Source organism: Natrix helvetica, assembly GCF_964273705.1.
Source record: "Natrix helvetica genome assembly, chromosome: 2".
Taxonomy (NCBI): Eukaryota; Metazoa; Chordata; class Lepidosauria; order Squamata; family Natricidae; genus Natrix; species Natrix helvetica.
In genome coordinates, this window is record NC_138552.1 from 9,042,335 (window position 1) to 9,060,265 (window position 17,931).

Below are 17,931 nucleotides of genomic sequence, written 5' to 3' on the forward strand. Positions count from 1 at the left end.
ATTAGTTTCCACCCATTGCTCCTTGTTCTACCCTCAGGTGCCTTGGAGAATAGTTTGACTCCCTCTTCTTTGTGGCAACCCCTGAGATATTGGAACACTGCTATCATGTCTCCCCTAGTCCTTCTTTCTCTTAAGCTAAACATACCAAGTTCCTGCAACCGTTCTTCATATGTTTCAGCCTCCAGTCCCCTCATCCTCTTTCTTGCTTTTCTCTGCACTCTTTCTAGAGACTCCACATCTTTTCTACATCGTGGCGACCAAAGCTGGATGCCGTATTCCAAGTGTGGCCTCACCAAGGGATTACAAAATTTTATTAACACTTCACGTGATCTTGATTCTATCCCTCTGTTTATGCAGCCTAGGACTGTTTTGTATTTTCTGGCAGCTGCTGCACACGGCTGGCTCATATTTAAATGACTGTCCACTAGGACTCCAAGATCCCTCTCCCACAATTACTGCTATTGAGCCAGGTACCACATATACTGTATCTGTTCATTTGTTTTTCTTGCCTAAATGTCGAGTCTTATTTTTTTCCCCCGTTGAATTTCATTCTGTTAGATAGGACCCAATGTTGAAGTCTGATTTCATAATGGAAATCAGAGCTTTTGTCATGCCTGTCTTTTCTTTTGGGTCTTTGGCCTGCCAGACTTTCTATTATTCCACTATGCATTTTCTATTGTGGGAAAATGGGAGGGGGGGTTGTACGGAGTTAGATGACATGTAGCCATAACAATATTTTTTCTCGAAAGCCAAGGTCATCCTTTGTCTCTGCACTGCTGTACCTGACCGGAATTGGATGGGTGGAAGCTGCCAGCATGGCAGTGGGAGATTGGACCATGGGATTGACTTGTGGGTGTGGGTGCAAGATCTTGAACTTCCAACTGGGTGGGGAAAACCGGGAAGCTTTCAGATTCGGGTTTTCCCAGATGTGCCAACAGCGCTCTCTTAATCAATTGGAACTTTGAGCAATACTTTGCCTTGGACTCTGATTTACTTTTGGATGCTATTTGGAACGCTGACAGCTTTGCTCTTATATAAACATACTGTGTATATATAAATATAAGCTGTCTTAGGTCACCCTGATCAGATTGCCAATGGGATAAAAAAAAGCCTGTTGACAACAGCATCTTAGGACACGTCCTTACCTTCTCGCAATACCAGCCGCAGCTGATGCCAGCGTTATCGTGCCCGATGGAGATGCGACTTAAGGGGCTAAGGAGAGCCGCGATTTCGATATTGAAAAGGTCAGTCCTGCTCCGTTCAAACCTCCCTCCTTCCAGAAAAATCTTCCCGCTGTTTTTCAGGCCTTTGGAGCCATGTAGGACAATGTGAATTTTGGAGTTGGTTCCTGCCCCTCTGACGTCACCTGTGACCACCGCCACGTTGTAAACAATACCTGAGTGGAGGGGAAGGGGGTTAGAGGAGCAGAATGCAAAATGCAGTTCCCATAAGGACCTTACTAATGATGTGCTTATGGCTAATTACTGTTTCCGTCGTATTCAAGGTATAGCTACCTCAGGGGAACGGTGGCCCCTTTATGACCTGTGGACTTCAACTCCCAGAATTCCTGGGAGCATGCTGGCTCAGGAATTCTGGGAGTTGAAGTCCACAGGTCATAAAGGGGCCATAGGTTATAAAGCCCCCCCCCACGCCTCACTACCGTATTTTTCAGAGTATAAGACGCACCTTTTTCCCTCAAAAAAGAGGCTGAAAATCTGGGTGTGTCTTATACACTGAATACAGCATTGTTTTGCCTCCCGAAACCCTGCCACCTTCACCAAAATGGCCGTACATAGCCTTTAGGAGCCTTGCAGAGTGTTCTTTGGGGCTGGGGAGGGCAGAAATGTGCTAAAAACAGGCCGATTTTTGCTTGTTTTTGCCCCCCCCCCCAGCCCCCAGGAGCACTCTGCAAGGCTCCTAAAGGCTATGCATGCTCTTTTTTCTGACAAAAACCGGGACCATTTTGGGGGGAAATGGGGCGTTTTTTGCTCGTTTTCGGGTCCCCCCTCTCCCAGGAGCACTCTACAAGCCTCCTAAAGGCTATTCATGCCCTTTTTTTGAAAAAACAATTGGCCCATTTTTGTGAAAAACATGCTATTTTGGGGAGATCTAGTGAGTGCAAAACCTTTTTTAAAAAATTTGCCTCTTCAAAACCTTGGTGCGTCTTATACTCAGGTGCGTCTTATACTCTGAAAAATACGGTAGTTATAAAGGAGAAATGGAGAAACATGTTTTTAAAGGCAGGAAGCAGCCCCAACAGCCTCCAGGAGATGCCTGAAGTCTTTAGAGATGGATATTTTGTGCCCATTAAGAAAGACTGAGCCAATCTGTTCCTAAAGAAAACACCTTCGGCTCCAGATGACGAGATTAAGAAAGACAGGACATGACCTTTAGGACGTAATAGGATTAACCCAGGAGTGAAATCAATTTACCTTTGCTGACCCCTGTGAGCATGCGTGCGCTGCCTCTGCACATGCACAGAACCTTCTGCACATGCGAAGAGCATAAAAAACGGACGTGATGACGTCCGGGCGGGTGGGCGGAGCCTGCTACCGAGTGTGCCTGCAAAGGGAAGTGAACAGCGGAGAGGGGGGGCAGAATCCGCTGTGCCGTGCGATTTAGATCATATTATATTAATGCGATTAATATAAATCGTGCATCACAGCTGATCGTCGGAAATACCGGTTCACCCGAACCGGTATCATTTCATCCTTGGATTAACACAATCTCCACCCAATCAAATAATAAAAGCATACAAACTTCAAAATTACAAAATACTGTAAAACCGTGTAAAAATCCTTGCGCTCATCAAGCTAATTTGTCAGCTGTCCCAGAACCACAGGCTCTTTGTTGGCTCTGCCCATCCATAAACAGGGTCCTTCTTTTTCCAATCGGCCTCCATTTTATTTCCAGCGCCTTTCTCCCAGCGTGGAGCCAAACCAGATTTTGCTTCCTACAATTTCTAGCTATTTTTTAAAGGAAAACCTGTTCAGGTAAGAGGCAAAGGTGTGGCACAGGTAGTCCTCGAATTACAATTGAGCCCAACGTTTCTATTGCTAAGCTAGGCGCTTTTTAAAGTGAGTTTTGCCCCATTTTACAACCTCTCTTGCCGCAGTTGTTAAGTGAATCGCTGCAGAGGTTAAACTTTGTTTGTCAGGAGGTCCCAAGCGGTCATCACACGACCCCCGGCAAAACTGCGACCGTCGTAAATATGAGCAGCGTCTAAATTCTGATCGTGTGAACCCTGGGGATGCTGCAATGGTCGTAAGTGTGAAAAAATCTCGTGAATCACTGTTCCCGGTGACGTCGTAACTTCGAATGGTCACTTTAAAAATGATTGTAAATCAAGGACTGACTTTGTCTGACTTCATGGTGGCACCGGTGAGAAACTATTTACTCAGCAAGTGAACCAAACCCTTCAGCCAGCTTATCTTCATTGAGCCACGGTGGCGCAGTGGTTAGAGGGCAGTTCTGCAGGCGACTTCTGCTGCCTGCTGGCTACCTGCAATTTGGCAGCTCAAATCTCACCAGGCTCAAGGTTGACTCATCCTTCCATCCTTCCGAGGTGGGTAAAATGAGGACCCAGATTGTTGGGGGCAACAGGCTGACTCTGTAAACCGCTTAGAGAGGGCTGTTAAGCACTGTGAAGCGGTATATAAGTCTAAGTGCTATTGCTATTCTTTAAGAAGAACGCAATGGTGGCTCCGTGGTTAGAATGCAGCATTGCAGGCTAATTCACTGCTCACTGCCAGGAGTTCAATCCTGACCGGCTCAAGATTGACTCAGCCTTCCATCCTTCCGAGGTGGGTAAAATGAGGACCCAGATTTTGGGGGCAACAGGCTGACTCTGCAAACCACTTAGAGAGGGCTGTAAAAGCACTGTGAAGTGTATATAAGTCAAAGTGCTATTGCTATTCACTTGCAACTTTCTTTTTTATTTGCAGAGAAATGCGCCATATCCCTGCCCAATTTGCAGTGAAACAAAACACACAAAGCAGGCGTATGCAATGTGACACAAGAGCAACTGTTACATTTCAATATTCTTAGCGTTTGGGATGCGAACAGAAGGAGGCAGGCCAAGCGGGGGGGGGGGGGGAGGTGTCTTCCTCTCTGGTGCCTTTGTAGTCAAACTTCATGGTTCAAAGCCAGTCAGTCTCTGGCAACCAGCCACTCTCCTGCCAAAGACATTGAGGCAGATTTGCAGGGAAATTCAGAAGATTGTCATAGCAATTATCTCCTTTAACAGCTCACTAAAATAAGTCAGTGGCTGAGTATTAAGAAGAGATTGGAAAGAGCCACTTGTCTGAAACGACAGCCTTCTTCCAATATCTCAGGGGCTGCCACAAAGAAGAGGGAGTCAAGATATTCTCCAAAGCAACTGAGGGCAGAACCAGAAGCAACGGGTGGAATCTAATCAAGGAGAGAAGCAACTTAGAATCAAGGAGAAATTTCCTGACAGTTAGAAACAATTAATCAGTGGAACAGAAGTTGCCTCCAGAAGTTGTGAATGTCCCAACACTGGAAGTCTTTAAGAAAATGTTGGATAGCCATTTGTCTGAAACGGTATAGGGTTTCCTGCCTAGGCAGAGGGTTGGACTAGAAGACCTCCAAGGTCCCTTCCAACTCTGCTATTGTAGTGCATTGTATGTGTAAGTGTATGTGGTGTGTGTGTGTCTATAGGTTTGTCTTTCCGTTCCTCCACAGAAGGAACCGACACCCAATTAGACGATATCTAACAAAATGAAATTCAATGGTGAAAAGAATAAGGTTCTACATTTAGGCAAGAAAAACGAAATGCACAGGTACAGTATACGTGGTACCGTGCTCAATAGTAGTAACCGTGAAGGGGATCTTGGTGTCCTAGTGGACAACCATTTAAATATGAGCCAGCCGTGTGCAGCAGCTGCCAAAAAAGCCAACACAGTTCTAGGCTACATCAACAGAGGGATAGAATCAAGATCACGTGAAGTGTTAATACCACTTTATAATGCCTTGGTAAGGCCACACTTGGAATACAGCATTCAGTTCTGGTCGCCACGATGTAGAAAAGATGTGGAGACTCTAGAAAGAGTACAGAGAAGAGCAACAAAGATGATTAGGAGACTGGAGACTAAAACATATGAAGAACGGTTGCAGGAACTGGGTATGTCTAGTTTAATTAAAAGAAGGACTAGGGGAGACATGATAGCAGTCTTCCAATATCTCAGGGACTGCCACAAAGAAGAGGGAGTCAAGCTATTCTCCAAAGCACCTGAGTGTAGAACAAGAAGCAATGGGTGGAAACTAATCAAGGAGAGAAGCAACTTAGAACTGAGGAGAAATTTCCTGATAGTTAGAACAATTAACCAGTGGAACAACTTGCCTCCAGAAGCTGTGAATGCTCCAACATTGGAAGTCTTTAAGAAGATGTTGGATAGCCATTTGTCTGAAACAGTATAGGGTTTCCTGCCTAGGCAGGGGGTTGGACTAGAAGACCTCCAAGATCCCTTCCAACTCTGCTATTGCATTATCCCATTTCTTCTGTATCCAATCACACTTGCCCAATAAAGAATTCTGTTCTCCCCTCCCCTCCCATGTTCTATATTCTATGTTCTATATTCTATATTATTAGTGATGGCTAACCTTTTCAGCACTTGGTGCCGAAACTGGATTGTGCGTGCCGGAGCACCAGAGCGCAGGAGTACCAGAACACAAAAGAAAGCAGCTGGCCGGTACACATGCCTGCGCATCCACCAGCTGCTTTCCAGTTTCTGTTGTGCACATGCGCGCCAGACAGCTGCTCTCTTCCAGATTCCGTTGCGTGCATGCACGACCACCAGCTCGCTGGCACACCTTCGCACGAGGGAACCTGGAAGAGAAGCTGGTGATGGCGCACATGCCCACAGAGAGGGTCCTATGTGCCACCTCTGGCATGCGTGCCATAGGTTTGCTATCACGGTTCAATAGTGTACGTTCTATAGTCTATATTCCATTCCATTCTTTTGAAAAACCTCAGCACATATCTTTCAACCCTGATAGTCCAAATATCTTTCAATACAAGCATCTGCAAAGGAGCAAATGCTGAACAGAAATATCAATGAGAATTTTTATCAGAGAAAGAGGCTAAACAGAGATGGGCAGATATGTTTACGTTAATAATGACAACCATGATTGACTTAGCCATTGCAGTGATTCACTTAATAATGGAATGGCAGCCGTAAGATTGGGCAAATCTTTCGAATCAAGACTTGCCTTGCGCTAAGACGGGTGGCTAATAAATTTTACAAACAAACAAACAAAACAAAACTCGCTTAGCAACTATCCACCTTAGCCATGAAAATGTTAGGCTGCAGTAGCAAGCAAACTTCTATAAAGTCACAGAACAAAGATGCCCTTCAGGCTCCAAGCCAAAATTCTATCGCACAAAGTGACCGGAGAATTTTTTTTCCCCCGTCAAATAATTGCAGAGATAAATAATTGAGCCGCTTCAAAAGGGCAGCTACACCAACGGAGGCTGGGAATCGGCTGGCAGGAATCTTGGATGGTGCTCAGCTTCCCAGCATGCCTGCTGTTTGCCCAGATGCTTCAGAGTTCTGCATTCCCCTCCTTTTCCTGCCCCCCTCCCACCCCGGGGGAGCAGGGGATTCTGGGTAGCCCATTAGCGCCTTGGCGTGGTTTGGATCAGCGTTCCCCCTGGAGAAGCCCCGGGATGCTTTTCGAAACGACGACTCCTGATTTTGCAACTTGGATTGGTCAGGAGAGCCTCTTCCACTTGCTCTTTGGCATCTGACTTGCAGGATAGTGTAGGAAATTTGTTTGTTTGTTTGTTTATTGGATTTATATGCACCCATGGTGCATATAAGTTAGCACCCACCCCTCCCCTAGAAAAACGAAATATCCTGGGAAATATTGAAAAGGCAAAATATTATATTTCCCTGGATCAGAAATGGAGAAACATGTTTTTAGGTAGGAAACAGAATCACTCTTAATAGCCCCCATCTCTCTCAATGGGCCATTAAAATGCCTGAGCCAGTCTATTCTACACAACAAAGGTAGGATTAGCCCTCAACAGAAACTCACCACAGGGAACCTGGGAAGAAGCAATGCTCAACCAAACTTGGAATCAAAGCACAACCTAAAGAGTTGGCCCTGCATGGGCCCATGGGAGTCTGACAACCAATCAGAATACAAGCACAAGATCAAAGGCCAGAGAGGGCATAAAACCAGGGACTTTCAGCATCTCTGCCTCTTTTTCTTCTCCACCCAACATCTGGAAGCATGCGATCCCCCTTTTCGGTTCAGGAGCTCAAGCAATGTGATCTTCTCCACCATTAAACCATCTTTCCAAGAAGCCTCCATGTTTCCATTGTCTTTTTCCCCACTTGGAGCTGAACCCAGAAGGACATTTCTTCCAACAATAGAATGTCCCAACTTGGTAAACACAAGACATTAAGCTAACACAACAAAACAAAGCCTCCGTACTTCTTTCCTGCAGTGTTTCTCTCCCCTGCCCCCCCCCCCCCCCCCCCCCGCTGTCTATTGCTCTTCTTTTAATTGGAGGAAAGAGAATTGGCTTTTGAAATTTCCTTTCAAAGGGGAAGAAAATCTCTGAGCAATTCTCAGTGAAAAGGACGAAGAGCTGGCCAAATGCAGAGAAGAGCAACAAAGGTGATTAGGAGACTGGAGACTAAAACATATGAAGAACGGTTGCAGGAACTGGGTAGGTCTAGTTTAATAGAAAGAAGTACTAGGGGAGACATGATAGCAGTCTTCCAATATCTCAGAGGTTGCCACAAAGAAGAGGGAGTCAAGCTATTCTCCAAAGCACCTGAGTGTAGAACAAGAAGCAATGGGTGGAAACTAATCAAGGAGAGAAGCAACTTAGAACTGAGGAGAAATTTCCTGACAGTTAGAACAATTAACCAGTGGAACAACTTGCCTCCAGAAGCTGTGAATGCTCCAACATTGGAAGTCTTTAAGAAGATGTTGGATAGCCATTTGTCTGAAACAGTATAGGGTTTCCTGCCTAGGCAGGGGGTTGGACTAGAAGACCTCCAAGATCCCTTCCAACTCTGCTATTGTATTATCCCATTTCTTCTGTATCCAATCACACTTGCCCAATAAGAAGATGTTGGATATCTATTTGTCTGAATGGACTAGGGTTTCCTGCCTAGGGGTTGGATTAAAAGACCTTCAAGGTCCCTTCCATCTCTGTTATTCTATTCCGTTATTCTATTTAAATGGTAAAATATGAAGATCCCAACTCTCTCTCTCCGTGCAATTATTTCTCCAGCACTTTGGAACCTCCATGGATTTGTCCGGTTTACTTAAACCTGTACAGAAAGTTAGCACCCACAAATGAAATATTTCAGGAAATATTAAAAGGGTAGAATATCTCCCCTAAAAGTGAGGCAGAAACTCAGCACATACCACCTTTGTCAATGGGCCATTAAGGCCTGGGCCAGTCTATTCTACATAATAAAGATCTACCTCCTTCAGGCAGTGCCATAAGAGGAATTGCCCCAAACCCTTTCATTACATCATCACCCAGCAAGAGTCAACCACACTTGGGACTCAAAACACAGTCTCCAGAGTTGCCCCTGCATGGCCCCATGGGAGTCTGACACCCAATCAGAATACATTTCTTACACAGGAGTAGGAAACAGAGAGGTGGGGCCGAACAGAGAGTATAAAGCCAGTAAATTTCAGCATCTCTGCCTCTTTTTCTTCTTCACCCAACATCTGGAAGCATGTGATTCCCCCTTTTCGGTTCAGGAGCTCAAGCCATGTGATCCTGTCCACCATTAAACCATCTTTCCAAGCAGCCTCCATGTTTCCAGTATCTTTTTCCCCACTTGGAGCTGAACCCAGAAGGACATTTCTTCCAACACAGCGAAGGACCGGCCCTTAGTGCCTGTCAGAATACAATCAATCAGAATACAAGCTCAAATTCAAAAGCCCAGAGAGGGCATAAAACCCAGGTACTCTCAGCATCTCTTCCCTTTTTTGCCCCGGACTTTAAGCCATGTGATCCTGTCCACCATTAAACCGTCTTTCCAAGCAGCCTCCATGTTTCCAGTGTCTTTTCTCCCCACTTGAAACTGAGCCCAGAAGGACATTTCTTCTAACACCTCAAAATAAGAAATCAAGAAAGACCTTCTCCTCCAAGTGTTTGTTTGTTTGTTTGTTTATCCACCAACTGTTTCCTTTTTCCCATGTTTTTCTTTCACAAGAGTTCTAACGACATTCTGTAGATGGGGGGAACCAGCTCTTCTTTGAGTTATGATAGAGACAATGCCCCTTGTGCATATTGATGGCTGCTTTATCCTTGCCTGATCGTAGACGGCAGCCATTGATTAAGGCTTCCAATATTCATTTGCTAAATGCTTTTGCCATACGTCTGCCTGTCTCTAAGTTGAATGCAAAAGCATTCAGGAAATGAATGTTGGAGGTCTTAATCAATGACTGCCATCTACCATTAGGCAAGGATAAAGCAGCCATCAATATACAATATACACACTGGAGACAAATTCCTTGTGTGTCCAATCACACTTGGTGAATAAAGAATTCTATTCTATTCCATTCCATTCCATATTTTCTATTCTGTTCCAGTCTAGTCCATATTTTCCAGTCTAATCTAGTCTAGTCCATTCCATATTTTCTGTACTGTTCTGCTCTACTCTACTCTACTCTACTCTACTCTACTCTACTCTACTCTACTCTCCCTCTATGCCCTGAGTCTTTTTATCAGGGGTGAAATTCAGCAGGTTCTGACAGATTCTGGAGAACTGGTAGCGAAAATTTTGAGTAGTTCGGAGAACCGGCAAATGCCACCTCTGGCTGGCCCCAGAGTGGGGTGGGAATCGAAATTTTGCAGTATCCTTCCCCTGCCAGGCTCACCAAGCCACGCCCAACAAGCCACGCCATGCCCAACAAGCCACGCCCACAGAACAGGTAATTTTTAAAAATTAATTTCACCACTGCTTTTAACCCCAGTTCATCCTTGGCTGTCTCGTCTTCATCATTTTCAGCTCAAAAACATATGTACCAGTTGCCTCTGTTCCTCCCACAAGGATGTCCCGCTGGATTTTGCCATCATCTTCATCCAATGCAAACCAACGGTAGCTTGGGAATTCATACACTGACTTGTTGCCGATGTCTTCAATGATAACCTATGATCAGAGCAGAATATCTCATCAGTGACGTGAGAAGCTGTAGAACTATCTGCCTTTCGACCGATTTTGCAACCCACTCGGGAGATTTTTACCCACAGGTATTCATTGAGAACTCGGATTTCTTAACAGACCAATAGAGTTGGAAGGGACCTTGCAAAGTCTTCTAGGTCAGAAGTCCCCAAACTCGGCAACTTTAAGACTTGTGGATTTCAACTCCCAGAATTCCCCAGCCAGCAAGTCCACAAGTCTAAATTGCCACCTTTGGAGACCCCTGTTCTAGTCCAACTCCCTGCTCAAGCAGGAGACCTCATATCATTTCAGACACATGGTTCCCCAATCTCTACTTAAAAGCTTCCAGTGTTGGAGCACCAAAACCTCTGGAGAAAAGCTGTTCCACTGATTAATTGTTTTAATTGTCAGGAAATTTCTCCTTAATTCTAGGTTGGTTGTCTTCTTGGTTAGTTTCCATCCATTGCTTCTTGTCCTGCCTTCAGGTGCTTTGGAGAATAGGTTGACCCCCCTCTTCTTGGTCACAACCCCTCAAATATTGGAAGTCTGCTATCATGCCACCCCTTTTCATTAAACTAGACATACTAAACATTCTGACCAAGAGAAGTTCAACATGCTCTGCATTAATTGTGGATAACTAACTAAGCTAAATGTTTTCAACTGAACTTGAAGGGTGTGTGTTGCTTATAGTAAAATAGACTAATAGAGGAAAGAGGAAAAGATCATTTTTTTTGAAGAATCCAAACAGATGTTTTAATTTTTTGCATCCATCCCACCGGCAAAAATTGCTCACCAATCCCACCTCCCCAAAAGAAGCAGTTTCTCATTTGGCTACTCAAGGAGTCAAATGGGTACTTTAAGGCATGTGTAACACACACACCCAGGGGTGGTGGGGTGGCGGGGGGCTGTAGACAGGAATTGCACCGCTGGAGGTGAGTGGTGGGCGAGCAAAACTGAGCATGTGTGGGATCCAGGTTTGCATGCTCCTCCCACCACCCCCACTCGGTCCATGGAAAACTTGTCTTCCATGAAACCAGTCCCTGGTGCTGAAAAGGTTAGGGACCGCTCCTTTAAGGGAACTCTTGATCCCAAATGGATAAAGTGGATGGAAACTAATCAAAGAGAGAAGCAACCTAGAACTAAGGAGAAACTTCCTGACAGTGAGGACAATTAACCAGTGGAACAGAAGTTGCCTCCAGAAGTTGTGGGTGCTTCAACACTGGAGGTTTTGAAGAAGAGACTGGATACGCATTTGTCTGAAATGGCATAGGGCCGTGATGGCAAACCTATGCCATTTGCCAGAGGTGGCACACAGAGCCCTCTCTCTTGGCACGTGCACCGTCACCAGCTGCTCTTCTGATTTCTGGCGCGCACATGCACACCAAGTCAGCTGGTCTTCATAGGTGCAGAATGTCAGAAAATGGCCCAAAAACAGCCCAAAAAATGACTAAAAAACAGGCTGTTTTCAGACTGTTTTTCAAGCCATTTTCAGGCTGTTTTTGGACCAAGAGGGGGCTGAAAACCACCCAAAAATGGTCTAAAACAGCCTGAAAAAATGGCCTGAAAATGCCCCCAAAATGGCCTGAAAAGGGTCAAAAAACAGGCATGACTGGGCTGGCCAGCTGGTCTTTGGGTTGCACTCAGTGCCAAAACTGTTCGCCATCACTGTTATAGGTTCTCCTGCTTGAGCAGGGGGCTGGACTAGAAGACCTCTAAGGTCCCTTCCAGCTCTATTCTGACTCCCTACACTTTAGATATATACCTTCAGCTTATATTTTCAGAGGTTGTGCACTGGAGGCTTTTGAGAAGAGATTGGACAGCTACATATGAAAAATACCGTAAGTGCTTGAGCAGGGGGTTGGACTAGAAGACCTCCAAGGTCCCTTCCAACTCTGTTATTCTGTTATTATTATGTCCCTACAGAAATATACTCAAAAGGATCAAAGCCCCAAACTGTGGCTAAGTCACTCCAGGGAGGACAGTTTATTTTTTCCCTTAGGAGCCCCAACTGACCTTAACATTTCTGTTCCTAAAGTGAAACAATTGTTCAGTGAGTTTTGCCCCATTTTATGACCTTTCTTGCCATCATTGTTAAGTGAATCACTGCAGTTGTTGAGTAAACAACACAGTTGTTCAGTGATTCTGGCTTCCCCATTGATTTTGTTTATCAGAAGATCACAAAACGTGACGCTGGGACATTGCAGCTATCATAAAATATATGTGCCTGAATTTTGATTACATTGCCATAGGGATGCTACAATGGTTGTAAGTGTGAAAAATCGTCATAACTCATTTTTTTCAATGCCATTGTAACATCAAATGGCCACTGAGTGAATTGTTGTAAGTCAGGGACTTCCTGCATTCCGATTTTAATGGCTAGGCAGGGCACAGAGGCTTACAAAGAAGGGGGGGAAATCCCCTCTGTCCTTGCATTCAAATATGGGGTTAAGGCAAACCTAAATAAGAGTTCCTGGTTTGTTGGCTTATGTAATGAATTAATAACTTATAGCAAACCTTATCAAGGAACCATCCGGCTGAGCTTCCCTTGTTGTTGTGCCCAATGGTGATTTTCCTGAGTCTGCCCAGATTGGGAGCATCAAGGGTGAACTTGTCTTCTGACCCTCTCTCAAAATTGTCCTTGTCGTTGTCCAACCTGCGCTCTCCTAGGCAACAGACAGAATCAAAGACAAACAAATATGGAGGGGGGGGGGAGAGAGAGAAAGGGAGAGAGAAAAGAGAGACGAAGAAAGAGAGAGAGAAAGAGATGAGAGAGAGAAAACGAGAAAGAGAGAGAGAAAGAAAAAGAAAGAGACAAAAGAGAGAGAGAGGAAAGAGAGAGAAGATGATGGCGAGATCAAGAGAAAAAGAAACAGAAGGCGAAAGAGAAAAAAAGAGAGAGACAAAGACAGAGAGAGACAGAGAGACAGAGAGAGAGAAGGAGAGCGAGATAAAGAGACAGAGAGAGAGAGAAAGAAAGAGAGACAAAGAGAGACAAAGAGAAAGAGAGGAGAGAGACAAAGAGAGAGTGAGAGGGAAGAAAGGGTGAGAGAGAGAGAGAGACAGACAGACACAGACAGACAGAAAGAGAGGCAAAGAGAAAGAGGAGAGAGACAAAGAGAGAGAGAAAGGGTGTGTGTGTGAGAGAGAGAGAGACAGAGAGAGAAAGAGAAGAGACAAAGAGAAAAAGAGAGAAAGAAAGGGAGAGAGAGAGAGAGAAAGAGAAAGAGGAGAGAGACAAAGAGAGAAGGAAAGAGAGAGAGAGAGAAAGAGACAGAGAAAAAGAGAGACTGTGTTAGTTGAGTGGTGAACCTGCAGTCCCAACAGCAAATTCCCGCCTTCTGCTTGCATCCCATTCGCTGAACCGCATGGATATTGTTAGCTGTTTACTGGTGTAGTAACTGCGGGGGGGTGGGCAGGGGGGTCTATTATAATTCCAGTGAATGTTTGGATTTAAGTGCAAAAATAATTGTTATGCTTGCTTGGACTTAGGAACGGCCTCTCAGAACAAAACCTGTTCCTAAGTAGAGAAAGGTCTGGAACTCAAGATGGCAAGGACGCCTGCTACTCTTTCCTCCTCCTATTTTCCCCACAACAACCCTGTGAGGTCAGCCGGGCTGAGAGAAGCCGACTGGCACCAAAAGATCCAGCCAGCTTTCATTCCTAATGTGGGACTCGAACTCACAGTCGCCCAATGTCACCAGGCAGCTTTCATGCCTCAGGCTTGAAAGAATTAATCATCTCCTGGTGATCGGCCAAAAGACACCAGCTGGAAAAGGACATGACTTGAAATATTTCCCCAAAAAATCAGCTGTGCATTTCAAGTTTGGTTCCCTTTCCTCAACTTTCTTGCCAAAAATCTTGCTTGGTTGGTTTGGATGATTTCCCTCAGCTTTCCCAGGCGGCTTATCACCTCCTCATTTCTGATTTTGTCAGCCCAACTTATATGCAACAGCCGCCTGTAAATCTACATTTCAAATACTTCTAGTCTCTTCACACAGGGACTAACTAGTACAATGATGGCGAACCGTTTCAGCACTAAGTGCCCAAACTGGCATGCGTGTGCATGTATGTGCATGTCAGTGGTGGGTTCTGGATCCCGTTGCAACCGGTACAGTGCAACGGGGCCCGGCGTCCCCCACATGCATGCACGCTTACGGCCTTACCTCCTCGAAACCGCCGCGACACCTCCGCAACACTCCAGCTGCTCGATGGAACGTCGCGCAGGCACTGTATGCTCCATATGCATGCGCGGAAGCACCGACAAGCTCAATTACAGGTAAGGAGCTCAGGTGGGGCAGCTCAGGTGGGCGGGCGGGCAGGTGGGCCCTCCCACCATACTGGAAGGGTACCCAGTGCTCCCGGCAGGCGAGCATACCGGGGCGTACTGCCTGCAACCTGCCACTGGTGAATGTGCACGTGCCAGAGTGCCGAAACCCAAAGATCAGCTGGCCAGCACACACATGCCTGGTTTTTTTGGCCGTTTTCAGGCCATTTTTGTGTAGGTTTCGGGCCATTTTTGGACTGTTTCTGGCCCCCAAACAGCCTGAAAATTGCCAATAAAACAGCCTGAAAACAGCCTCAAAATGGCCTGAAAACAGTCTAAAAAACAACCTGAAAATGCCCCCCAAATGGCCTGAAAACAGCCTGAAAGCAGTCCCCCAAAAACCAGCATGAAAAGAGCCCCAAAACGGCCTGAAAACAGCCCAAAAACAGCCTGAAAACAGCCCTAAAATGGCCTGAAAACAGCCCAAAAACAGCCTGAAAACAGCCCCCAAACACCCTGAAAATAGCCCCAAAATGGCCTGAAAACAGCCCCAAAACAGCCTGAAAACAGCTTGAAAACAGCGCAAAAACAGCCTGAAAACAGCCGCAAAACAGCCTGAAAACAGCCCCAAAATGGCCTGAAAACAGCCGCAAAACAGCCTGAAAACAGCCCCAAAATGGCCTGAAAACAGCCCCAAAACAGCCTGAAAACAGCGCAAAAACAGCCTGAAAACAGCCCAAAAACAGCGTGAAAAGAGCCCCAAAATGGCCTGAAAACAGCCCAAAAACAGCCTGAAAACAGCCCCAAAACAGGCTGAAAACAGCCCAAAAACACCCTGAAAAGAGCCCCAAAACGGCCTGAAAACGGCCCCAAAACGGCCTATTTTTGGGCCATTTTTCAGGCTGTTTTGGGAGCATTTTCTGACACTCTGGCTCCTGCGAAGACCAGCTGGCTGGTGCGCCAGAAACCAGGAGAGCAGCTGGTGATGGTGCAGGTGCCCACAGAGAAGACGTTGCGTGCCACCTCTGGAAAGTGTGCCATACATTCGCCATCACAGGACTAGTATATACCTATTAGTCTGCATTAGTCTACCTAAGTACTGCATACACTAGAGAATGTTACCTGTGTCTCCATTCTGCCCAAAAATGTTAACGAAAACATCAGCATCTGTTCCACTGCCGTTGACATCCCCTGTAAATACTCGGACCACATATTTGTTTACTGCAGGGGGGGAAAAACACATCATACAATTAATTAAAACTGAAGCAGTTAGATGTCCGAGGAATGATCAAGCACACCGGAAGTAGCAATAAAAATAGCACTTAGACTTACCGTATTTTTCGGAGTATAAGACGCACCAAGATTTTGAAGAGGCAATTTTTTTAAAAAAAAAAAGTTTTTTGCACTCTGCAAGCCTCCCAAAAACGGGCCCATTTTTTGTCAAAAAAAAAAAGGCACGCATAGCCTTTAGGAGGCTTGTAGAGTGCTTCTGGGGGCTGGGGAGGGCCAAAAACGAGCAAAAAAACAGCCCGTTTTTTGTGAAAACAGGCCCATTTTTTGCCAAAAAATGGCATGCATAGCCTTTAGGAAGCTTATAGAGTGCATCCTAAAAAATGGCCTGTTTTTCGCTTATTTCTGCCCTCCCCAACCCCAAGGAGCACTCTGGAAGCCTCCTAAAGGCTACGCATGCTCATTTTTGCAAAGGGGGCAGGGTTTCAGGAAGCCAAAAATGCTGTATTCAGTGTATAAGACACATCCAGATTTTCACCCTCTTTTTTAAGGAAAAAAGGTGTGTCTTATACTCTGCAAAATACGGTATATACCGCTTCACAGTGCTTTACAGCCCCCTCTCTAAGTGGTTTACAGAGTCAGCCTATTGGCCCCAACAATTTGGGTCCTCATTTTACCCACCTGGGAAGGATGGAAGGCTGAGTCAACCTTGAGCCTGGTGAGATTCGAACTGCCAAATTGCAGTCAGCCGGCAGTCAGCAGAAGTAGCCTAACTACTATCCCAGCACGGCTCATGTACCACAAACATCTGTTTGCATTTGAATTTACATGTAATCCAGCATCCCAAGGAAAAATAACCATCCTTTTTGGGGAGTTACAACATCCTTAGGACACAGCTACTGTAGATGACTGCACTGATGCTTCAGGGGGTAACCCCCAAAAAGTACACTATCCTCTCCTGTCCCCAAGATGCTTTTCCAAAAGGCTACCGGATTTTCTTGGGGTTTTTTTTTCCCCCTTGAAATATTTCGCTTCTCATGCAAGAAGCTTCTTTGGTTCAAAAAAGCTATATTACTGAAACAGAACCGAAGAAGCTTCTCATATGAGAAGCGAAATATTTTCAAGGGAAAAAAGCAACAAGAAAATTCAGTTGCCTTTTGGAAAAGCAATCTTTGGGACACCCGTGACCTGGATGACTGAGAATCTCTACAGACTTATTGCAATGGTTTGTAACAAACTTTTAAAATAATGCTCTAAAAGTAGTTGTCCTACTCCCTCTGCTGGCCAGATAAGAATTGGGTGACTTCTTGTATTCGCTTTTGTTCTACAACTGAACATCTGGTGCAGAATTTTGAGAACTAAAATAAAACCCCATGGCTTTCTAGTCTCTTTTGTATTTTTTTTAAAAAAATGGAATTGATGCAATCCAAAACTTGAAGGTGAGGCAGAGATAAAAAGAAAGACAAAATGAAAATTTGAATATATTGGGGTATATAACTAAAAGAAATTAAGTATGGAATAAAATCCCCCGGTGGGGAGGTCAAAAGAGTCACTGCAAGCTGCAATTGAAAAAACACACAGTGCCCACAACACAACATCCTAGTTGCCATTGCACCAATATTAGGAACATAATTTGCCGCTGAATATATTAGCCACTCTGTTTGTCTTTATTATATAATGTTCCTTTTTAAATTCGCTGTCTTTTTTTTCCTTTTAAATGGCGTTCATTTCACACAGGCTTGAATTACTAACAGAATAACGGAGTCGGAAGGGACCTTGGGGGTCTTCTAGTTCAACCCCCTGTTCAAGCAGGAAACCCTATACCATTCCAGACAAGCGGCTATCAAATCTCTTCTTTCAAACCTGCAGTGTTGAAGCACCTACAACTTCTGGAGGCAAGCTGTTCCACTGGTTAATTGTTCTGTTAGGAAATTTCTCTTTAGTTCTAGGTTGCTTCTTTCCTCGGTTAGTTCCCACCCATTGTTTCTTGTCCTGCATTCAGGTGCTTTGGAGAAAAAGTTGATCCCCTCTTCTTTGTGGCAGCCCCTTAATATTGGAACACTGCTATCTAGTCTGTTTCTTATGTTTACCAATAACTTGAGGTGGCAAGCGTATCCAACACACACCTTCTTCCTCCTATTTCCCCCATAACAACAACCCTGCAAGATCAGTTCGGCAGAGAGAGATTGACTGGCCCAAAGTCACCCAGCTGGTTTTCATGGCCATGACAGAACTTGAACCCATAGCCTCCTGCTTTCTAGCCTTAACTATTAG

The 17,931-nt window shown here is 45.1% G+C and overlaps 1 protein-coding gene across 1 annotated transcript in view; it reads right to left on the bottom strand.

Annotated features, from left to right (window-relative positions):
• LOXHD1 (lipoxygenase homology PLAT domains 1) overlaps window positions 1-17,931 on the bottom strand; it is a gene marked incomplete at its 5' end in the record, with an annotated part of 213,163 nt that overhangs the window by 161,664 nt on the left and 33,568 nt on the right. The window contains 4 exons of the mRNA XM_081940466.1: window positions 1,146-1,396; window positions 10,028-10,151; window positions 12,678-12,826; window positions 15,550-15,648. Of these exons, the coding sequence (XP_081796592.1) occupies window positions 1,146-1,396; window positions 10,028-10,151; window positions 12,678-12,826; window positions 15,550-15,648 (623 nt within the window). The remainder of the gene's footprint in view (window positions 1-1,145; window positions 1,397-10,027; window positions 10,152-12,677; window positions 12,827-15,549; window positions 15,649-17,931) is intronic.